Genomic DNA, 25,742 nt, shown 5'->3' with positions numbered 1-25,742 from the left:
AGTTTTGTCATTGTAGAAAGATTCATACAATTCCTACCTAGTATATTTCATATTAAGTCAAGTTCTAAAGGGGTTAAAAAGGGCTTTACAAAAGAATATTTCTGAATAGGTTTCTGTGCTTGCAAAACTCAGCATCCTTTCATCCGGACCGGTTTCAGCCTAGGGGCACGTTTAAAATATAATCTTGTAACCCGTTTATGCTATGACTAAGATGTGCTTACGATTTTGCACCTTCTCCCATTGCATTAAGACTAAAAGTGTATACATATTTTTGAAGCTAGCTGTCCATAGAGGTCGCCTCATTTAGCAGTTTCACACTAGGGTAGCTTAGCGATAACGATTATGGGTCATTGGCGTGGTTATTTACGATGAAATTGCCCTGCAACATAAAACCTTGTGTTATATTACACGCACGTTAGAAATAGTATTTTATGCAACCGTTGTTTAAGAGAGGTCAAAAAAGGCGAGTGGCGTGAGTAACAATTTGAGGCGAACCCGAAAATTGTTAATAAAGACGCAACGAGTATTTTTTGACTCAGTTAAACAACGTTGCATACAATACTTTTTCTACGACCAAGCACTTACTTTGAAATAAAATTGTAAATTTAACAAATATTTTTAATTCAAGAAGTAGCAAAAATGGGGGGTACGGGCGGGAAAAGAATGAATGAACGAATGAAATTAAAAAAACGGTTGGCAACACTGTATTTCATTCAATATTTTTTAAGTGGTCATTACACGAAGTATCGTAAAATCGCCAAAAAGATACTGCGTGTATGCACAAATTCTTTTTTGGGGTATAGACTAAAGACTTGTCTTGACAACTATAAGGTAGGGTTTTAAAGGTGTGTGCACGACCCTTTAAATGACAAATAAAAGTACGGGAGTAGAAAAAAGAATTAACGAACCGAGGATAACAATCTTTAAAAACCGATTTACACGTTGTCAGCCGCTGGTCCTAAAATCACTCTGTCATGTCAGCGTCGGAACATTACCGCACGAGCGGGTTCACCTTCTTCAGACCCTTGTTTTAAATCCACCATGAATATTCTGTATAACTTCCGGTTCCGCTTGTCATGTTAAATCCAGGAATAGAGTATTTTAACCGTTCAAAGATTGACCGATAAATACTTGCTGAAGCCAGTGACTGGCACGAAAAACTGTTTACCTACTTAGAGGCATGCGATAACCATGATGTGTCAGCGAAAGCGCTAGTCAGTTCATTTCGACTGAATCAGCTTTGGCAAACGTGAGAAATATCCTTCAAGAGTAGGTGTCTCTAGATACCCCTTGTCACATTGAAACGTTTCCATGGCTAAAAAAGGTGTTGTTTATTTCGCGAGAGAAGTTCGATTTTCCATTAGATATTTCGGTTTAACCTTTGTAGAGATTATAAATGCGGTCGCCGGGGCCCGGGGTGGCAACCTTGTGTTATCTATTTATGTGGAGGGCGTAGCGGGGGTGGAGGAAGGCCGCAGTGCGCAGGCGCGATGTTATGTAACGCGGGTGCGGGCCCCCGCCGCGCCGCCGTCGCCTCGGCGTCGTCTCAAGTCGAGGACGTGCATCGCGCCCCCTACCATACCCTACCCTACCACCGTATGAATATTTCATCGCACCCTCGTGTCCGAGCGGCCATAAGATGCTAATTAAATCCCGATTATGTCCCCTTTAAACCTTAAGCCATTTCTCGCGGCTGTTGTTCTAGCTATTTTCATAGCAACCTTCGCGATAATCCAGGGCGCGCTTTAATGAACGCTATGCAAACGTCCATCAATTATCGACGGTGACGTGCCGTGTTTACGGCAACGGGACCGCATTTAGCCTCGATCCCATCTACTGTAACCGCTCTACGTACGTATACAGAGCACTCCACGATTCCGTCTAATCGTCATGCCAGTTACCGGTCGTTTTCATAATGATCTCTATTAACATCCCCTTTCGTTCGGCCAACAACTGTTCCGCATTCACCAAATCTCAGCGATGTAGATACGCGATGAATATGGGTATGAGTGTTGAATCGGTCTTGCATCGAGGTGCGCGCCGGCCTTTCAACCGCTCTCAGGTTCGCATACAACTAGTTCAGATCAATTGAGCGGTCCCCGTACGTGCGGCAAGGCTACCGTGCTCCCTGCGCGTGCTATTCGCTTTATTGATTGCTTTCCAGCCGCGTTGTTAGGCTAGGCTATATGTACTTCGGTCAGTATTTGTACAACTTCAAGGCTTGACCCCATAGTTGCCGAGCATTCATTAGTTACTTACTTTAGTTTTAGTACACCTTTTTTAATCCTATTATGAAGGAACTGGAACACAAGTAATACTCATTAGCTCGTTCCGGTTTCTTTTTCATTTTTGTTCTTAAGCATCGATATCGCATGACTCTTCCAAATGTCTTTAACTATTCTGGAGTCATTCGAGATCGCAGCTGCACTCATCCGTCACTCATGTGCATGGCCCATAGGGCCCAGCCTGTAGAATGTGTCTAGCCCCTAGTTGTGTTTGCAGCATGGCCGTACCGACTCGTACCGCGTCGCCACCATCGGCCTCATTAAGGACGATAATAGAACTGCCGATGGACAGTACAAGGTTTTTATTTACATTACCATCTTTCATTTTTGCTTTATCCTGACGGAGATTGACAGTGACCCCTGTCAGCCTTCGTTATTGCATGCGTTTTGATTCACTTTATAATGCATTTTGATTTATTCCTTCATTAGGAGTAAGTGCTTGCTTTTGAAATTAGACTCGAGCTATCAATTAGTCGAATAATAAACAAGATCGCGTAGGGTGAAAGCATGTGTAAACTGTTTATTGGTGTGTTTCAGACTCGCCGGAAGCCTCCCGCGAAGAAGCGGAAAGCAGGAGATTTAGATGACCTGAAACAGGAGTTGGATATTGATTTTCACAAAGTCACTCCCGAGGAACTATACCAAAGATTTCAAACACATCCAGAAAATGTAAGATTACTTTGCTCTTTTGATGAAACCACATAAGTACACAAACAAATTGTTCTGTTATGTCCCTATTTATTTATGTGCAGATAAAACCTGAATTCCCACCAGGCTGTCCTATACATAATAATAATCATCAATCATCATCTTGGGCATATTTCCTTGTATTGGGAAATCTAATCCTCCCCTAATCTCTTTCATTCCGTTCTGACTTATTTCTTGTTTTGTGTTGTTTTTTACAATGTCATCGGCATATGTCCGAATTGTCCGATACAAGATCGTATACATAAACATTAAACATAGTTACAGTTAAACCAAATTTTATTAAAATCCTATATGTCTGCTCTAACATACAACCCTCCACTGTTTTTTTAAAGTTATTTTTGTTGGTTACAGTGGCTCTTTGTATAATAGTTATAAAAATGTTACACTTGACATAATATAAACATAATTCTTGTGTTTTAATGCTGTTTATGTATTTTTCTAGGGCCTTAGTCACGCAAAAGCGAAAGAGAACCTTGAAAGGGATGGTCCAAACGCACTCACGCCACCTAAACAAACGCCCGAATGGGTGAAATTTTGTAAAAATTTGTTCGGTGGTTTTGCGTTATTACTGTGGATTGGTGCTATTCTATGCTTTATAGCCTATGGAATTCAGGTCAGTATAATTTAAACATCAATTGTCCTTTTTAACTGTTGACCATATCAGTTAAAACGATGTAAACATGGACATGGGGAAGGTTAGGCGATGATACCACACTGCAGCGTTGTGCGCTTCGAAAATTATTGCGCTTTTTTCTCAATTTCACACCTTTTGATAAATATAGCTATATGGTGGAGCACGGAGACTGGCGCAGTGTGTTTTTCACCAAACCTTCGCGTTATTTTAATGTTATTGGTGGACAATATCCCTTATATTGTATCCTACAAAGATTTCGACGCTACTTTGCCTTTCTTCTTTCGAGAATTAAGGACTGCAAAAACTACATGTCTGTAGATAATGCAGATATGATCACAAGCAAGCATTAGGTTTTAGGGTACTTTACTTTCGAAAACGTAACCGACAACTTTAAATTTTCTTTGTCTGTACATATAAAAATATAATTGTTTACATAACACGACTTTATCAAATACGTTTGCGTTACAGGCGAGTACCGTAGAAGAACCGGCGGACGACAATTTGTACCTGGGCATCGTGTTGGCGGCAGTAGTAATCGTGACTGGCATTTTCTCCTACTACCAAGAGAGCAAGTCGTCCAAGATCATGGAGTCCTTCAAGAACATGGTGCCGCAGTTCGCCACTGTCATCCGCGAGGGCGAGAAGCTGACGCTGCGAGCTGAGGACCTGGTGCTCGGTGACATTGTTGAGGTTAGTACATCTACCAAGATTGTCCAAGATGACGGAGTCCTTCAAGAATATGGTGCCGCAGTTCGCCACTGTCATCCGCGAGGGCGAGAAGCTGACGCTGCGAGCTGAGGACCTGGTGCTCGGTGACATTGTTGAGGTTAGTACATCTACCAAGATTGTCCAAGATGACGGAGTCCTTCAAGAATATGGTGCCGCAGTTCGCCACTGTCATCCGCGAGGGCGAGAAGCTGACGCTGCGAGCTGAGGGCCTGGTGCTCGGTGACATTGTTGAGGTTAGTACATATACCAAGAATGTACAAGATCATGGAGTCATTCAAGAACATGGTGCCGCAGTTCGCCACTGTTATCCGCGAGGGCGAGAAGCTGACGCTGCGAGCTGAGGACCTGGTGCTCGGTGACATTGTTGAGGTTAGTACATCTACCAAGATTGTCCAAGATGATGGAGTCCTTCAAGAACATGGTGCCGCAGTTCGCCACTGTCATCCGCGAGGGCGAGAAGTTGACGCTGCGAGCTGAGGACCTGGTGCTCGGTGACATTGTTGAGGTTAGTACATCTACCAAGAATGTCCAAGATCTTGGAGTTCTTCAAGAAAATGGTGCCGCAGTTCGCCACTGTAATCTTGCTGGCGCTAAGCTCCTTCGAATCTTGAAGTCGGTGACATAAGGTTCGTACTTTAATATGACATAATGATGAAATGGTGGGAGGGCTCAAAATAGCCGGAATAGAATTGCCGGCTCACATTTCGGCATTGTCGCGTATTTATGGCCGCTGCGTTTTCTTTATGCCGCCCTAGAGGCTAATAAGGGTAATAAAAAAAATAGGCGAAGATCACAGGATTCTTTCATTCCATTTACCGTAGGTACTTAAATGTAACATAGCTTTTCCAAAAAAATTCAACAGCAACGCATTTTGGTCTTTTATGGCACTTATATCAAAAAAATGAAATATCAATAGGCTTAAAACAATCATTAAACTAGTTCCATTATATCATTCACATGTAGCATTTGTGGTTTGAGTATTGTATTGTTTTTGCTATAAACCGCAAATTAATCCATTGCCGATTTTATCACTGAGCGAAATGACTGTTATAACTATTATTATTAAAAAACTCGACGTATTTAAATCCATGGTCGAGTTTCGGCAAGGCGTGTCGATGCAGCTTACGAGTCCCGAAAGGTTGATTATTTTTTTAATGTGATATTGTTTAATTTGTTAAATGTAAATTGTAAAATTTAATATAAGTACATTTCAGTTTCAATTATTTATATCAAGTCGGGAAATCCGTATAGTGTATTGTAGGAACAAAAAATCTTAAATTAATTAAGGTTAGTGATATACAATTATAGTTAGTTAACTTTCAATAAGTATTGTTTTATTAAAGAAACGTATAGGTGCACAAATCTACGTATACCACTATGTACTCAGTGACTAAATATTATTCATGATGAAGTGAGAATATACTGTAAATTGCTACTCAAAACACGGAGTGTTTACACTGGACTATTTTTAACCATTGATCGATTGAGGTCACGGCATAAAGAGCTATCGCGAGGTGTAAAAGGGTTGAATACGCGATGGTTCCGGTTGTTTTATAAGTGCAATATAAAATCCACTTTACCCTATCCTATCACATTAAAGGAGGGTGTGAATTTTCGATGTTAGTCCGGTATTTTAAATACACAGAAGTTAATTTAGGTACTGGAGAGGTGGATATATTAATTAACGATTATTTGTAACTGTTAGCGGCTAATCTAGCGTGTCATCAACGATCTCTCTCGTTCTCACACTTGTCACATTCTCGATCAACTTTCTTTCTTTAGGAAAAAAAGACGAAAATTAGATATCTAACAATATCTATATTTTCACAGACAGATATGATATGGTAAACATATGCGAGCGTTTAGTAAAAATTAATATTTTCAGACTCAAAGGTCGTATTTAACAAATATCGTTTGTGCATTTAGTTGTCGTAATGGTATTTTTTTTAAATTCTGAATGGGCTTACGGATGGCCACAGACTAGCCGAGGCGTAGACGTGGCCTACGATGGAGCGAGCTCGCCCAGAAGGTGCCTGTTCACTCTTGATTTGAAGGTTGCCGGGTTATAAGAACACGGAAATATAGACGCCGGCAAGGAATTCCATTGGCTTGGCATGTATATGACATTAGTTTCACTATCTGCAACAATTTCAGGTGAAATTCGGCGACCGTATCCCTGCTGACATCCGTATCATCGAGGCGCGCGGCTTCAAAGTGGACAACTCCAGCTTGACCGGCGAATCCGAGCCCCAGTCCCGCGGCGCCGATTTCACCAACGAGAACCCCCTGGAAACCAAGAACTTGGCCTTCTTCTCTACAAACGCTGTCGAGGGCACCGCTAAGGGGATCGTCATCTGCTGCGGAGATAACACCGTGAGTTGGAACTTGCTCGGCTTAAATCCCTCGTGTCAGCGTACGAGGAATCCATTAGAAAAAAATTATCCTGGCACACCAGAGGTTAAATCCCACTCTGTTCAAGATTGACGACGTATTCTTAACTTTAAAAGGTTGGGTGTAAGAGCTCATCTGTCGATAGTCGGATAATTCCTAAAATGGACTCTGATATGATGGTATTACGAGTGGTTTTCGGAATTACCTAACAATCGTGAGTGATTCGAAGCTACCCATATACACCTTATGGTAGAAATGGAAAGTTATAGTTTTACTTGCCTGCAACCATTCGCAGTTTTAATATTAAATTTGCCACCTTATCGCGAATTTGTATTGACAGAGTTACTCAAAAGGCTAGTTTTATGACAAATTCGAACTTATAATAATTATTTTACGCGCTAAATTTTGGTACTGATTCCTCCTGCAATATATTTTGGTAAGTTATGTAAATGTTTTCTTTCGCCAGGTGATGGGCCGTATCGCCGGCTTGGCTTCTGGCTTGGACACCGGAGAGACGCCCATCGCCAAGGAGATCCACCATTTCATCCACCTCATCACCGGCGTGGCCGTGTTCCTCGGAGTCACCTTCTTCGTCATCGCCTTCATCCTCGGCTACCACTGGCTGGACGCCGTCATCTTCCTCATCGGTAAGTTCCTGGAGACCATCGCCTGAACCCACTTCATCATCACCGGCATGGCCGTGTTCCTCGGAGTCACCTTCGTGATCGCCTTCATCCTCGGCTACCATTGGCTGGACGCCGTCATCTTCCTCATGAGTAACGTTCTAGAGACCATCGCCTGAACACACTTCATCATCATTACCGACGTTGGCGTATTCCTCGGAGTCACCATCTTCGTGTTAGTCATATCCAATCTTTACGGTGGTGATATTTCCAATTGAACACTAAATAGGGGAAAATGGCGTCGTATTATAAGCAAAAACCTCTTTGTTTGTTTTGTGCAACTAATTTCTACCTGATTCTACCTGATGATTATTATTTGTAAAGCAGACACTGGTGGTTACCATTACGTACCTTACTGTAATGAAGTAGGTCTAAACAAGTCATCAAGATCTTACTAACCAACCGTCCAATTCTACAGGTATCATCGTCGCCAACGTACCTGAAGGTCTCCTGGCCACTGTAACCGTCTGCCTAACCCTCACTGCCAAGCGCATGGCGTCCAAGAACTGTCTCGTTAAGAATCTGGAGGCCGTGGAGACCCTCGGATCCACATCTACCATCTGCTCTGACAAGACCGGCACTCTCACACAGAACAGGATGACTGTCGCCCACATGTGGTTCGACAACCAGATTATTGAGGCTGATACTACTGAGGATCAATCAGGAGTCCAATATGGTAAGCTCATTTTGATACTTCCTTTGATACCAAAGTCCATAACCGGCGCTTCAGGTCCAAGAACTGCCTCGTGAAGAACCTTGAAGCCGTGGAAACCCTCGGATCCACGTCTACTATTTGCTCTGACAAGACCGGCACTCTTAATACAAAAAAAAAACAACGGGTTGCACTCCGGGAGTGCCGGCAGAAGTGAAAACTCAATGACATTGTAACAGTTTTTCGATCAGGTCACGTGTCTGTCTTACGAAGCGTCTTACGTCTTACGCTGTCGCGAGTTTAACATTTTTTTCCCCATCACAAAAAGTGCACAGCGCCGCTAAAGAAGTTTGACAGAAAATATTGTATTGTATGTATTGCGACTCTGAGACATAGCTAGTCATAACGAAACGCGTCGTCATTCGACAACACAACTCTGTATAACCTCTCATCAGTCATCAGTTCGTCGATAATTACAACCAACATCAACTATTTGACGTTAACCCCCCTCCCCCGTCCGCAGACCGCACCAGCCCCGGCTTCAAGGCCCTCGCCAAGATCGCCACGCTCTGCAACCGCGCCGAGTTCAAAGGCGGCCAAGATGGTGTCCCTATTCTAAAGAAGGAGGTCGCCGGCGACGCCTCCGAAGCTGCCCTTCTGAAATGCATGGAATTAGCTCTCGGAGATGTACTTTCAATCAGGAAGCGTAACAAGAAAGTGTGCGAGATCCCATTCAACTCCACCAACAAGTACCAAGTGTCTATTCATGAGAGTGATGACCCCAGCGATCCGCGCCACCTGCTTGTGATGAAGGGAGCCCCTGAGAGGATTCTTGAGCGTTGCAGCACTATCTTCATTGGAGGAAAGGAAAAGGTAAACAGAGAACTTTAAACTGTCCTGTTGTTGTAATAAGGTGTACAATGGTCAAATGATTGTTGGGTATAGAAATTAAGAGAGTCTGTAGGCCAAGCACATGATTGGCGCGACAGTATCACGCGGCGAGATAGACTACCCATCTTTTTCTAACTATGTTAACGAAAGAGGGACGGGAGGAGGTGTAAATTATTCATAAAACTTAGCAACCTCTTACAAACCTCTGTTAAAATTTATCTCCGTCTAACTAAACGAAATGTCAAAATGACGGAGACAAACGATTATTAACGGTTTGTTAGATTTGACAAGCGTTTCTGAATAACTCCATTAATCTTCACAAAAGTCACTTGCAACGTTTTTATTTCCTCCCCTCTCTGAGTTTCTGAGTTTGGTCATCTACAGCAATAATGAGACTTGGTATGGACATTATCAGTCTATTTATATTCCATTGTTCCATGAATAAAAATGGAAAGAAAATCTTATTTTTATCCAGCAAATAACTCGATCCGAAATCTCTCCTAAGATTTTTTCTTAGCACTTCAATTTAGCATAGCACACTGTTTATATCTCCAGCTTGAAAGTAGATTTCTTTATGTCCAAAGCGGGTGGTAAATACCTCCAGGGGTCTAAAGTAATTAACGAAGTTAGTTACAAAGGATTTCATAAGCATAAGCCTACCCTCATTTCCTTTGTCAGCGAAAAAGTTATTTAGTTACAGCCTCCCCGGAGCTGACGCATTGCGGTCCCTTTGAGAATTACTTGGAAGAAATAAAAGTTTGAGGTCTGCGCCCAATAGTTTTTATTCAAATCTGTTTTTGCCTGTACCTAAGTACTGTTGGAAGACATGACGGGAGTTTTTAGAAATGATAAATCTTGGGATATATTCGTTTTTGGTTACCGCTCTTTTACTGCCTGCTTTTTTTTTAAAGTTCATTCAGTGGTTTCACTGCATAGGTCATTTGATATTAACAAGAATGATTTTTTTCTGTCCACTAAAGTGACTGGTACCCATAATTAGATAATCTGACAGCAGCTTTTTCTAATCCAGTCATATTTTTTGAAAATTTTAATATGGTTCATAAAAAGTGTAACTTACATATCACAACGCGGTAATCTCAATAAAAACGTGCCCGCCTGCATCACTTACATTACCGCAAAGAATTCATAGAAAATATATGGTGATATTAATTTCCCAATCACTCTTGTAGGTTCTGGACGAAGAGATGAAGGAGGCGTTCAACAACGCGTACCTCGAGCTGGGCGGGCTCGGCGAGCGCGTGCTCGGCTTCTGCGACCTGCAGCTGCCCTCCGACAAGTACCCCATCGGCTACAAGTTCAACACCGACGACATCAACTTCCCCGTCGACAACCTCCGCTTCGTCGGCCTCATGAGCATGATCGACCCGCCGCGTGCCGCCGTGCCCGACGCTGTTGCCAAGTGCCGCTCCGCCGGTATCAAGGTAACTACACAAGTACCCCGTCACAAGTTCAACACAGATAACTTCCCCGTCGACAACCTCCGCTTCGTCGGCCTCATGAGCATGATCGACCCGCCGCGTGCCGCCGTGCCCGACGCTGTTGCCAAGTGCCGCTCCGCCGGTATCAAGGTAACTACACAAGTACCCCGTCACAAGTTCAATACAGATAACTTCCCCGTCGACAACCTCCGCTTCGTCGGCCTCATGAGCATGATCGACCCGCCGCGTGCCGCCGTGCCCGACGCTGTTGCCAAGTGCCGCTCCGCCGGATCAAGGTAACTACACAAGTACCCCGTCACAAGTTCAATACAGATAACTTCCCCGTCGACAACCTGCGCTTCGTCGGCCTCATGAGCATGATCGACCCACCTCGTGCCGCCGTGCCCGACGCTGTTGCCAAGTGCCGCTCCGCCGGATCAAGGTAACTACACAAGTACCCCGTCACAAGTTCAATACAGATAACTTCCCCGTCGACAACCTGCGCTTCGTCGGCCTCATGAGCATGATCGACCCACCTCGTGCCGCCGTGCCCGACGCTGTTGCCAAGTGCCGCTCCGCCGGATCAAGGTAACTACACAAGTACCCCGTCACAAGTTCAATACAGATAACTTCCCCGTCGACAACCTCCGCTTCGTCGGCCTCATGAGCATGATCGACCCGCCGCGTGCCGCCGTGCCCGACGCTGTTGCCAAGTGCCGCTCCGCCGGATCAAGGTAACTACACAAGTACCCCGTCACAAGTTCAATACAGATAACTTCCCCGTCGACAACCTGCGCTTCGTCGGCCTCATGAGCATGATCGACCCACCTCGTGCCGCCGTGCCCGACGCTGTTGCCAAGTGCCGCTCCGCCGGATCAAGGTAACTACACAAGTACCCCGTCACAAGTTCAATACAGATAACTTCCCCGTCGACAACCTCCGCTTCGTCGGCCTCATGAGCATGATCGACCCGCCGCGTGCCGCCGTGCCCGACGCTGTTGCCAAGTGCCGCTCCGCCGGATCAAGGTAACTACACAAGTACCCCGTCACAAGTTCAATACAGATAACTTCCCCGTCGACAACCTGCGCTGCGTCGGCCTCATGAGCATGATCGACCCGCCACGTGCCGCCGTGCCCGATGCTGTTGCCAAGTGCCGCTCCGCCGGTATCAAGGTATCTATAGCCTGACCAAGATAACTCTTCACCAATTTGGCAAGCGATACGTCCGTGGTGCCATTAATAAACGTCAATATCATATTTTGTCGCTGCAAAGTCTGTGCAGTATCATTGTGACACCAAGAAGTTCATTTTGACACCAATTTTAAGAATGTGACGTCGCACATGATACCATTATCATGATAGAAAAATTAGAAACGATAGGTACCTATCCAAAAGGGCCTCTAATTAAATACAATCGACCTTTAATGATTACATAGTAATCCAGTAAGTAGCTATATATGGGCGGTATCGAGTTCCCGTCGACCATTTAAGCTGCGTTAGCCTAGATCAAGACCGACAAAATCATTGTAAGCCACTTATGATATACATATTGACAATATTAGTTAACAGAAAAATGCCAATTAGGCACAGAGTATTTTAATCGAATTACCTTAATTCGAAATAGACTTATCGGAATTACTTACATCGGTTCCGATTTTATTTTTACAAGTTCATATCCTGTAACCACAACACTCGAAATAAATTGACAAGTACAAACCAATAAATCACTGTATTTGAGGAAGAAAATTGAATCCGCGAATCGGGACATTTATGTTGACTTTGTACAGCAATCATTAGACGAGATGAAATGAAAATAGATTGCAATTTCCTCCCATCGGGTAAATCAATCTACTTTCAGGATATTACGTTAACTGACGTTTCGATCGAAATTCTTGTACACTCACACAATAATGTACACGTCACACACAAATTGCACAGTAGTTTTTTCTTATATTTCTCGTACCAACTGTTTTTTTAAAATAAGCGTTGCATATTTGTATGTAAGATACTGGCAGAATACCAGCGATGTGGCTTGCCGCATCAGCGCATCACAATGCTGAGCCAGCGCCTTTTCTGTGCCACGACACATGGCTTCATAATTTTTTAATGTAATAGTTTTTAGTAATTAAGTTGTTTTGCATGTTCTTATCCTGTACTTTTTCAATGCCGTGTATGTTGTGGGTATGAATAAAGAAATTATCTATCTATCTACAGAACTTGGTAAGGTCGTAGGTGTATACTGTGGTATTTCGAAAAGGTCAAGCTCATTTTAAATTAAGTCATTAAAGTTAGAATAGAGATTTTAATGACTTAGATCACTTAAGACCTTCTAGGCTATTATAGTTTATTATTATATATAAATTTTATGACTATTTTGTCATAAAAAATACGACGCAATCGTTGTAAATAGTTTCCTGAAACAGAGTAGACATTTTTTTCGACTCAGATTATGACAAAATTCCGAGATATAATATTCCCAAGACGCTGGATGAAGGATTATTCATAAAAACGAAAACCTAGAAAATGACTACTTGAATAGCTGGGTTAATAAATGCTATCGCTATCGTTGCATATCGTTTCCTGAAACAGAGTAGACATCTTTTTCGACTCAGATTATGACCCAATTCCGAGATATAATTTTCCTAAGGCGCTGGATGAAGAATTATTCATAAACACGAAAACCTAGAAAATGACTTCTTGAAAAGCTGGGTTAATAAATGCTATCACTATCGTTGTATTTGGTTTCCTGAAACAGAGTAGACATTTTTTTCGACTCAGATTATAACTAAATTATTTCCAACTTTTGATTTCCTTCTTTGCTTATTTCCAAGTCTTCCTATATTCAAAACCACATACACTACATAATCCATGCTATTCCAGGTCATCATGGTTACCGGCGATCACCCGATCACTGCCAAGGCCATCGCCAAGTCCGTCGGCATCATCTCTGAAGGCAACGAGACCGTCGAGGACATCGCCGCTCGTCTGAACATCCCCGTGTCCGAAGTCAACCCTCGCGAGGCTAAGGCTGCTGTGGTCCACGGAACGGAGCTTAGGGAACTCAACTCTGATCAGCTTGACGAGATTCTCAAGTAAGTACAGCTTACTACAGCTAATACCGGCAGCGATTGTCGCCAAGTCTATGATAAAATTGATAAACTAACACAGACATACTACACATTCGTAAATTTTATTAGAACGTAATAAGGTCTTCTTATTAACAGTTACCTGTGCTCATTTGTACTCACAAACTGCCTTTGAACTACAAATTTTATAGGTGTTGCTGACTTTTATAAGTAGTGGTGTTTGTCTAAAAAAAACTGATAATATAGGCCTGACATTGCAACACTCAAAATAGACACATATTACGTCGAGTTGCGGGAAACCGGCCCACGACTTATTTAGCCAATATAACGACCCTGATGTTTTATGATCGCCACCGGGCCTTGTTTTATGATCAAGAAAATTGATATATGGCACATGCCTTACATGCTTTTATATTTAGTCGGCAACAATCTTTTTATCTATAGATACTCCTATATTACATAGATAGTTTTTTTAACTTAACTGTGCGAGTTTTTTTTTGTTCACTTGTAGAGACTGCTGTTAATTTGTCTTAAATTCTATTAATTAATATTACATACTTATTTGGCTGGCGCGAAGACCCAAAATGAGTCTTGGCCTCCAACACAAGAGCACGCCACTTTGCTCGGTCCAGAGCGGTATCACGCCGATGAGCGGTAGCTTTCGCCGACGCCGAACTCTGATCTTCTGAATTAATAAATATTAATAATATTTTCCTTAGGTACCACACCGAAATCGTATTCGCCCGTACGTCGCCACAACAGAAGCTGATCATCGTAGAGGGTTGCCAGCGTCTCGGCGCCATCGTGGCTGTGACTGGTGACGGTGTCAACGACTCTCCCGCCCTGAAGAAGGCCGACATCGGTGTTGCCATGGGTATCGCTGGTTCCGACGTGTCCAAACAGGTGTGTACAGTTATATATAGCCCACAATCCTGTACTACAAATATGTCTTTACTTACAGACTGGAAAAAGGTGCCTACGGCATACAGTTCACTGCATGGTAACAAAAAAGTAATTTAGGTACTCATATTTAATGTAATGGCAACTTTTCATCTCACTGGTCGTCCTCTCGGGCCACTTTTTTACATGAAAGAAACTTTTTATTGACAACTCTATTCCATATTTTTGTATCAACTTTCTTAATCGTAGGTACGCCCGAAAATTACACATGTGTCGCTTAACTTCAAACTCGAGTGAATCCATTCGACCCTCTCAGCAAATATCTACCCTATTACCTTTTCTTAATACCAAAATAGCATAATCTGACTGATGGATTTACCCGAGTTTTAAGTTAAGCGACTCACATGAGAAAATTTTAACCCTACTTCGCCACTTAATAAAATCCGCCATAACTCACGTTCCCCCCTGTCTTCCAGGCCGCCGACATGATCTTGCTGGACGACAACTTCGCCTCCATCGTCACGGGCGTCGAGGAGGGCCGGCTGATCTTCGACAACCTCAAGAAATCCATCGCCTACACGCTCACCTCCAATATCCCCGAGATCTCTCCCTTCCTCGCCTTCATCCTCTGCGATATCCCGCTGCCTCTTGGTACTGTAACTATCCTTTGCATCGATCTTGGAACTGACATGGTAAGTTTCACTTTCTGTCACTGTTTATTGGGCTGTGCATTCAAAGAGCTGAACTGGAAATTGATTTATGAGCATTCTTTTAGAATTACTTGAGGTTATTTAGTGCAATTCCGAGATATAATTTTCCTAAGGCGCTATACATATAAGTGACCCTGGATGAAGAATTATTCTTAAACACGAAAACCTAGAAAATGACTACTTGAAAAGCTGGGTTAATAAATAAATGAAAATATCACCATGAATTGTATCAATGTTGATTGTACGAATGGCTCTTTTAGTGCACAGATATATTAATTGTTTACAGCTTTAGTAAATACCGAACATATGAGATATTGAGGCATAATTACAGCTGTAAGATTGTGTAAGATAAGATGTTAAACAGTCTGCAACATCTGTTTAGATTTTAATTTTTAGTTGACAGGCATTTTCATTTTAACTTATACTTTAAAGAGCGACTTAAGTCGTGTTTCAGTAACGTCTAACCGTCACATTCCTGACAAAATGTATTGGATTTTACACTGACCGTCAGTTTTGTGACGATTGCTAACCGGCCGTCAATGGTACACAGTTAAATGAAAATGCCCTGACTATAATTGGACTTTATTTATTTTCGAAATTGTTATTAGTCTGAATTGATTAAAACTGAGATACTGATTGGCATACAATTTTCAGAAGTTGCAGACTGACGATATTTTTCTTAATATTCTAGAGGCGATCTCGCCAACTGTGATGTAGTTGTATTTACCTAGTTGTTGACATATGTAGGTGCCAGCGATTGCGCTCGCATACGAGGAGGCGGAGGCGGACATAATGAAACGCCCGCCTAGGAACCCATTTTGCGACAAACTTGTCAATGAGAGGTCTTTATAATTGTCAATTACTGTTGCCATATAACATGCCGGTATCCAGCTAATAACAATAACATTGCTGTTGTCTCGATATCGTAACGAGTGGGTGTTATGTCGGTGTTATTCTAAACAGCTTGTTTATGTAATCATAAGGACTAAGCTCTATGTTAACTGAACTTTCATTCATTATGGTTAAATTATAGAGATAAGTGTTAGCCTGGAATCATACTAACGTGGAGTCCCGCTTGAGAGTGACCTGATGCAGCGAGGACGACCGCTAGGAAATAACAATCATATGTGTTTTGCCTATTTTAATATCTAACAGTGTTGGTGTTACCCCGACAATGGTCCCCCCCGCGACCGACAGTTAAAACAGACACAACACACCCTTAGTACAGTCATTCATATCACTCCATCTCCATTCGAACCCTGGAAACATTGTGATTAAATACCATCCCCATTCATATTTCAAATTTTGTGTTTTACATAATGGGTCACAATCTTTTTGTGTTATAAATATCATTTCTACGATAATTTTTAAGCATTCCAAGCCGTTGCAACCATACGCTAAGTCCAGAATTACGAAGGTCGCTGTTTGCGGGACACTCACGATAGATGGCGGTACTGGCGTTGGGCTATTGATCGCGTTCGGGCCGAGAGTCCTTGCCTGTATCACAATAAAGTACTCAAGCTGTAGTGCTGTCGATGCGGCTTCAGTAAATGGAAACTAAGAACTTAGGCCAATTAATGTCAATGAGGAACTTTACAAGTACTGTTTGTTCTACTAAAGATTTTCTATGAGTTGTTCTAATCGTCTTTTGTTTTAGAATGACAGTGCTTTACGTTATTTCTACAATAATACATCTTAACAACAAAGTTATTTTTCACTCAAGACAACAATTGTAAAGTTATTAAAGCACTTGGTATAGACATTCTTGTCTAGTTGAAGATAGTTGGTCCTGTTAGTACCTAGCCGTTTTCTCGAATTTCATTTTAGAATTACCTAAATCACAAGTAATTTTATTTACGAGCTCTTTTGTCCATTATGATCTGATTGCTAAAGTCGAAGCTACTGTTCGTTATCGAAAGTCGAATGGCTGATTTATCAAAGGGTGTGTCAACAGCATGGAAGTGTTAATAAATTTTGACTTTTGATCTCGTACAGAAAGAGTTTAACGTATCTATGATGCTTGCGTTTAACGCGTGATATGATAAACTGTTCTTCATTTTTTATCCTTGTGATTAAAGACGTTGGAGGTTTTATCTGTATCTATTTCGTGATAGACGCAACCATAATGCCTTGGCGACGTAAAATACGTTCTGAGCGAATGCGTTTGACGCTAACGCCGGTAGCACTGGCCATCATATATTTGTTTCATACAAATGTTTCGTGGTTGACGCCGCCCGTATTAGCCTTGAGCCAATTCGGTCGGAGCGTTTTACGTGGCCTTTGGTTGATACGCCTTCAGCAATCAAATTATAGTGGTAATAGCGAATAGCGTCTGGTTGCAAGCAGCTTGCTAAGTGTTGGATGTTGTACACGTGACGATATGCACACGCTTCGCGCGGCGGCCGTCGTGGTGTGGTCCTGTGCTCACATGGCTAGTGTTTGTAGGTGCCCGCCATTTCCCTGGCCTACGAGGAGGCCGAATCTGACATTATGAAGCGACAGCCGCGTAATCCTTTCACAGATAAACTAGTTAACGAGAGGTAAAACCCACGCGAGTGTCACCACTCGTTCAAAGATTCTATCTATCCGCTAATTTGCTTGCTACCACGTGTAAGTTAGTCTTCAATATTGAGGTGTGGTTGTTGCCTGTGTGTGGAAGCCCTAACACCGTGTATCTCCGTGGATATTGAAGGCGACGAACGCACAGCTCCTAACTTATGCCTTGCGTTGTCTTTGTATTTTACTATCTTTACTGTCTTCCTTAGCTTGGTGTCTATGGAAGAATGTGTTTTATCCACGTTACCACCTCATGGTCCCTTCATAAACACATTGTTTCATTTTGTTTTTTTTGTGATCTTTAACACTTATTTATGTACGGTGTTGTGAGCAGGTAAGTTTCGGTGTTTCCCTGTCTGTACCTGTCATCTCTGCCATGCATGGAACATTTGATAAGTGTCCTATAGTACTACTGTTGTCTGTATAGTATTTTGACGTTTTCTCATTTCTTACCGCTCATACTTCACCCGACACAAGTTTTTCACGAAGATATCGCTATCATTCGTTACTCACGTTGAGCCGAGCTTCATCACACATAAGATTACTTCATCAAGGCTATAGTATGTATACACTGACACTAATATATACGTAATATATTATAATTATAATTACTCTACAATCTAGGGCTTGATTGTAACTTCTTTCACTAGTGTAGTGTTTCAGATTTTTACATTTTTGTCTCTCAAGGTCGAAAGCTATCGTATGTAATTTATGAACACGCCAGTCTTTTATACTAGCTATATCGTAATATTAAGCAGATCTATTTAGATATATTTTTTATTAATGATATTTCTAATCGAAGTAGTTTAGTATAAGCGGCGTAGAAAGGTGTACGTAGGTATATTTATTATGTATAAGCGTCATATTGATATACAGAAAAAACCCACAAAACGGAGCATGTTAAAAACTTGCGCTTATCACGCATTGGCGCTCCGATACTAATAGTGTATTAAGCTGACCGCTTCTTTGAGTTGTGTACGATCTATATTAATAATGTAAAATAAGAGTTTTAGGGACAACCAGGGTACGTTGTAGTATGCAAATGAGTGGTGTGGCCTAATACTTTAAAATATAGAGCGTTAATATATGTTGATTGCAAGTTTTCTAATATCGGTGGATTTCAAAATTTGTCTATAAAGTTAAGGGATCAATTGCGCTTTCATCCACAAGTTAATTGAATCCTTTGTGTAACAAAAAATATACATACATAACTGTTGCACAATAGAATCAATTCAAATCACAGAAGAAGCTAGTGTTGTGTGAGACCCAAACCGCGTCTTAAAGACATGAGGAAAAGCTTTCTTATTACTACAGAAAGCTTTTATTCTGTCTTTAATACTCAACTGAGGTTAACAGCATCAATTGAAGCCCTTACAAATGTAGTGCATAATTGTTTTCCTTCGTATTTTCTCGGAAACGTTCGTATTTGTCATGCTACTTCAGTCAACCTCAGTACTTTTTCTGCCGAACTGACTGAAAGGGTTATTCCCACTAGTTACCACCAAGTTCTTACCAGTGCTAACTGGTGGGAATAACCGACTGAAATAGCAAGACACGTTCGTACATTTCCGTGAAAGTACGAAGGAAAATTATTATGCACTACGTACAATTTGAGATCCAACCAGCTCCAACAACGTTTGGGATGTAGTGTATGTTGGTATGTCCTGATTGCTTGGTGTTTACGAAGGTGCCAGCTATATCTCTGGCGTACGAGGCGCCCGAGTCCGATATCATGAAGCGACAGCCGCGGGACCCTTACCGCGACAACCTCGTCAACAGAAGGTTGGCCTGACTGCACCGCGGCCCGACGCTTATAGTTCTCATATGGGTGTTAACACGCGATGGCCTGATTATTGAGTGACGTTCTCGGACAAGAAATACACTGTCAGACAAAACTACATCCGTTTTGACGAAGAAACAACTGAATTACAAAATGTGTTTTCAAGTCTGTTTCCTATAGATATGGATTTATTTTCATAACTACTATAACTAGTCGATAGCGACCTTTAGACTAACCTAGTAATGGAAAGTCATCCAGAGGATTACATTAAGCTCCTTCAGAGCCTATTTACTCTTGCTTAAATATGCCATAGGTCATGTCAGACGACGACGCCGGCAAATACAGACGTCGGGAGCAAATTCTTATTTCTAGTGATTTGCCAAAGGTTCCATATTAACAAATCGACACAGTTATATATTTTTTGCCTGAGAACGACACGGTTATTCGTCCGTTGCACGGAGCCTCACAATACAGACAACTGAATTAATAGACGACCCATGGATTCACTGTGTCGACGGTGCATTTGTACTTACTTGTACTTGGTACTTGAGCTGTCAACATAGGGTATCCCTCTATGTCTATAAAGGACTAGCAATGCGCTACGAAACCTCTGGAGTCACAAATACCTATAGGCTACGGTGCCTGCTTACCATTAGGCCCGCCGTACGCTTATTTGGTATATAATGTAAAAAAAATATGAAGACCAAAAAATAATTTGAATTTTTATAATGACAGCCTTACTAGCTGACGATTCTTCTTGTATCAGCGCCATCTAGTGAAGCTGTTTCGAATACAACTCTTGTTCGACTTGTTTCGTCTACTAGTTCAGTTGTCGCCCGTGGCGACAGATGACAATAATACGGCCACCTGTGTCTCAACAGTACCATTTGAGCTGGATGTGGAAGAGTGATTATAACTACACCCCCCCCCCCCCCCCCCCCCCTGTATACAGAAAAATGTATTCAGAACCACTGTCCCTCCCCGTAAATAATGATGTAAACTTGTATACAAATACCTAATAAATATACGAAACCAGTACATACAACCTATGACTAGTTTGTTTTTTAAAGTTTCTTCATAGATTTTCTGACATGTTTTAAACTAGAAACCTCTCCAAATAGATTAGAATTTTACCTCTATCTCTCTATAATCTTCACTCTTCCATATTTAAAATTGGCAAAAGAAAATGTTGGGCGACACTTCGGAACGCAGTGTCGGCGACAATGCACGATTAGAGATCTATTTAGATCGTGTAGTCTACGTTCTAGACGCTAGCAACTTGTGTGATACGTGTCGTAATGTCCCAGTAGATTATATAGAAAATTTCCATTAAACATTATAAACGTTTGTGTTCAAGGAATGTCGTAGGCGAAAGGGTACATTTATAGATATCGTAATAATTTTATCACGTAATTATTTTTATGTATAATATGATTTATTATTTATATTCAGTAGAAGAGCACGTTAGTCGCAAATTGATGCTCAAAGCGCTTTCTCAGCCACACACACACCACACTTGATAGGGATCCTTACGATGTTAATATAACCGCCTTATAATATAATTATAACTGCCTGTCTTACTCACTGGCTGAAGCTTACTTCCTACCCAATTCCAGAAATAACAATAATAATATTATAAGTAAAAATGGTCGTTTTAGAATACTACGTTTTAAAATAATTAAATCGGTTCTGAAAAGAAAAATATATTAGAATGATGTTAAAATTGTTTTATGTGTGATCTAGAAGCAATACCTAAAATTGTGTTAAAATTTCTGTAATTGGGCATTTTCTTTTTTCTAATCTTATTTTAATTTTCAAGTTTTTTTTTACATCGTAGAATCGACTAACTGAATGTTGTACAGTGGAAGCATGGATGTTGTTTTATCTCTATCGTACATTTAGATTACTAACTTGGGAACATCGACAATGTTAACATTAATTTATTATTCAGTTATTCACCTTAGGTAAAAAAAATACATTGAGTGCTCATTCCATACTTCAGTTTCAGTACCAAAAAGACTATTATTTTCGTTTTCGACATCTAGTATCGAGTAGCGGAATTATCAGTACTGCTACTTGACAATAGATGTTGCACCGACCGAAAAGTCTAATGCTCAACAATTTTCAGCTAATATTGTAACCGGATTTACCGGCTCTCTATTTTAGAATTCTAGTATCAAGTAGCGGTACTGATAATTCCGCTACTCGATGCTAGATGTCGACTGCGAAAATAATAGTCGTTTTGGTACCAAAACTGATGTATAGAGTGAGCACTCTATTCTTAGTATATTTCTCTGTAGTATAACTAAGAACCTATTAAAATTAACCCTCGTAAAAAGTCTGTAATTAAGCGAACATTTTCGATGTACTGAATGAAATTGCAATGTTAAATAATTAAAGCAAAAACCATTATCATTTATCACTCTTAAATGTTTAATTGTTTATACATGATGACAATATTGCATTAGCAGATTGGCACTTTATAATGAATGCCTTCAATTATAAAAGAAGGATATGATTTTTGCTCTAATACATATCTGCTAACTATATAATCCTAGCTATTTACAAAACCAGATTTAGAGCATATTCTATGTTCTTACAATACAGTAAAGCTTACTAGCTAGTTACATATGTACGTGCCGATTGTCAAATAACTGAATGGCAAACGAATGCTCATATAGAAGGCACTTTGCGACACACGATACGAATAAAATCTAAATTATGTGCTAACTAGTAAAGAACCTGAACTGGTCTTTACTTAAGCCTACTTTCTATTAAAATATTCGAGAAACGAATCCAAATATAGTTGCTCTATTCGATTGGCTAAAATACAATGTTAAAATATTCTAAACGTGTGTCGATAAAATCAAGCTTGCAAGACTTTTATTCTGTACCAACTGTTGACACTAGCTGTGGGTGTTGTCAGGTTGATATCTATGGCCTACGGTCAGATCGGCATGATCCAAGCGGCCGCCGGCTTCTTCGTGTACTTCGTGATCATGGCTGAGAACGGCTTCCTGCCGCTCAAGCTGTTCGGCATCCGAAAGATGTGGGACTCCAAGGCTATCAACGATTTGACTGACTCTTATGGACAAGAATGGGTAAGCTGGCACACTTATTTAAAATGAAACTTTACAAATTAGCTAGAATTATTTACTAGTCTCTTTTCTTTAAGATTAGTTCTAAGCGTCAGAAAATAATACTATTTCGCAGCATTTTTTGGCGGTTATCAAGCATTGGTCGCTGCCCCACGCAAATCCCTTTAGGAACGGATGAATGTTTTTCACATCAGCAGAAAACTGCAGTCGTAACATAATATTATCATCATAGATCCGCAAGCGTTCAAACCTAGGCATCCTAACCAAAATTGACTCAATGAAACTAATGTTTTTATCTTACCTTTTATTAACACGTTAAGTTCTGAATATATGGCCAATGCACATCGCAGTAATACGTACGTAATGCACTAGACCTGTGCCTTCTTTATCAAAAGCTTGTAACTTGTAATACAAGTGGAAGTCCCTTATTGACAGCTTTTGTTAGAAAGGGACTTCCACTTGTATTACAAGTTACAAGCTTTTGATAAACAGGGCACAGTTATTAATCCTTTTGCAAATGTTTTTCAAATAGCTCCCTAGCGGCGTATCCGCTAGATCTGGACACATTTCCACTCTTTTCCTTCTCTCTCCTTTGTCTTGTATTCTTCGTTAACAAATTTTAAACCGGTGTTTGTCCTGCAGACGTACCGCGACCGCAAGGCCCTCGAGTTCACCTGCCACACCGCCTTCTTCGTCTCCATCGTGGTCGTGCAATGGGCCGATCTGATCATCTGCAAGACCCGCCGCAACTCCATCGTGCACCAGGGCATGCGCAACTGGGCGCTCAACTTCGGCATCATCTTCGAGACCGCGCTGGCCGCCTTCCTGTCCTACACGCCCGGCATGGACAAGGGCCTCCGGATGTACCCACTCAAGTGAGTATAATGTCAAAAGTTATACAGGCGAAACCAGAAACTATGGTTAGCAGCAAAGGTAAAAGTGTGTAAAAGTGCCCTTGTGGCCTATTTGCTGAATAAATGTTGATGTTTGATGTTTGATATACTAAGTAAACCAGCGACCGTCGCGTTTTTATCGCGTGTCATACGCATTTAAACAGACAATAAAGAGGCGACCATCTTAGCCCTACAGAAGTTTAAAATTAACTACATAAGCTCTTACTCTCTAAGGAACAAAGTTAGGATCATTCTGAACACCTTTTCCGTTTAGCTACTTCTACTACTGACTATACAACAGATGTGTGTCATTGTCATACGTAAGAAGATGTTTGTAATTTCACTGGTCACAATGTCTTATCCTACCGACCGTGCCAATAAGAGTTGGTTTGCAATGCGTCAAATAGTGTATATATGGATACTCATATGAATCTTATGATGCTGATTCGTTTTGGATTCCCCCGACTGCACTAATTATCCTTTATGTCAGCGGTCGGCAACATTTTAGCAGCCATGGGCCACATAGCAGTTAACGAAGTTGAAGCGGGCCTTTGTTAATATTGTGACTTTATCAGACATTGTCGTTTGTCAATATTACATACAAAATAGCCAGGGAGGCTCGCGGGCCGCAAGCCTGTTGCCGACCGCTGCTTTATGTTGTTACGAATGTTGACATTGTGTGGTTTGTCAGGTTCGTGTGGTGGCTGCCGGCCATCCCGTTCATGCTGTCGATCTTCATCTACGACGAGATCCGGCGCTTCTACCTGCGCCGCAACCCGGGCGGCTGGCTGGAGCAGGAGACGTACTACTAGGCGCTCCGCTTGCCGCAGTCCGCTCCGCTCCGCCTGCAGGCCCCGCCCGCCCGGCGCCACAAGACGGACCCCGCCTCCTTATTTATTGTTTCCATGAACTATGTATGTATATATGCACGGTGAACGGTGGTTTGATATTTGTGATGAAAAATATTATACACGATTATTATTATTTTTGATGATTATGAATCGAGTTATTTTTATATTGAAAATTGTTTGACGATGTAATTTGACGATTGAATCTCGAGGACGCGGATCCGGAAGCGTACTCAGGCCGCCACGCGACGGCGCCGGCGCCGGCCCGGCACCTCGAACACACTAATCACGTAAGATAGACTTAATGAATTATACTAATGTATTGTTTTTCACATACTTATGTAATAAGTAATAAATGATCGTCTAGCAGTAGTTCATCGTTCGTGAAACATGTGGGCATCGGTATGCCGCCGTGTTCGGTGGCCAACGAAAAGCATTTGTTGTAAAATTACAGTTAAGAGCCATTATTATTATATTTTAAGTATAGATTAAGTTGAATTTTTCGAGTGGAAAACGTTTAGTTCGCTCAGCGATCGGGTGCATGGTGTGTGCGAGGTCGATGTGGAGTGCCTGAGGATTAGTGTACACTGTACTACCGCTTACTGTTAGGTAGGTAGTTGAAATTTTGAAGCCGTATTTTGAATTGTAATGTAGTTATGAAGCATACACCGCCGCCTGCGGGCCGCGCCGGGCGCACTGCCGACTCTCGCTCCGTCGCGGCCACCACGCTACAACACTATGCTTTTCTTTTATAACAAAATATTCAGATTATTAGTGAATTTCGTCAAATTTATTAAAATAGGCTGCTCATGGTAATTATGTAAGATTTTATTTCTTAATTAAAGGATAATAACAAAACGTAGGGATGCGTAATTAGAAATTTTTAAAATTATACAGTTATGATAGAGTGAGATTGTTTTAGTGGCCACTCAGGGCTCCGGCGGCGGCCGGAGCGGGCGGCGGCCGCAGCCGGGCGCGGCACGCTCGGCGAGCTTGCTCGGCGAACACGCTCGCGAGCATGCTCGCCGAGCGAGCTCGGGGCGCGCTCGCGCACCAGGCGAGCGAGCTGGAGACCCGAGTGGAACGATTCATTTCAATTTTTCGTAACGAATACATATAACATTATAATAATGGTTACAAAAGTAAAATATAACATTATAGCGACTAATAAATCTAAATTATATGAAATGTTTATAGATTTAAACGAAGTTTGTTTCTTTAGAGTGACCTTCTGTGCTTGTTTGATGAGAAGATGTACATCTCGTGACAATAGTGGTTGATCATGATGATATTACTGTAATGATTTGATCTTTGTGAGCCGTTTATTTGACGTACACCGTAGAACTTTGTTTTGCGTTCGACAGTTCTTTACACCGATTCATTTTTTAGTATTACTCTGTTGGCTAGGAGCGCTGTAAAAATGTAAGTGTTATTAATAAAAAACATTTTCAAAATATTA

At 41.5% G+C, this 25,742-nt stretch overlaps 1 protein-coding gene across 1 annotated transcript; it reads left to right on the top strand.

Annotated features, from left to right (window-relative positions):
- Nucleotides 1-1,984: 1,984 nt before the first annotated feature.
- LOC134799366 (sodium/potassium-transporting ATPase subunit alpha) lies at nucleotides 1,985-25,742 on the top strand. The gene is made up of 17 exons (XM_063771775.1): nucleotides 1,985-2,062; nucleotides 2,503-2,583; nucleotides 2,823-2,954; nucleotides 3,436-3,606; nucleotides 4,096-4,317; nucleotides 6,511-6,729; nucleotides 7,214-7,394; nucleotides 7,849-8,106; nucleotides 8,606-8,955; nucleotides 10,164-10,415; nucleotides 13,293-13,504; nucleotides 14,218-14,401; nucleotides 14,875-15,090; nucleotides 19,352-19,446; nucleotides 22,371-22,545; nucleotides 23,185-23,417; nucleotides 24,127-25,742. Exons 1-17 carry the CDS (start codon nucleotides 1,994-1,996, stop codon nucleotides 24,245-24,247), a joined length of 3,171 nt encoding a protein of 1,056 aa, XP_063627845.1. The 5' UTR covers nucleotides 1,985-1,993; the 3' UTR covers nucleotides 24,248-25,742.

This window comes from Cydia splendana, chromosome 18, assembly GCF_910591565.1.
Source record: "Cydia splendana chromosome 18, ilCydSple1.2, whole genome shotgun sequence".
Lineage (NCBI taxonomy): Eukaryota > Metazoa > Arthropoda > Insecta > Lepidoptera > Tortricidae > Cydia > Cydia splendana.
This window is presented reverse-complemented; position numbering and strand designations above follow the sequence as displayed.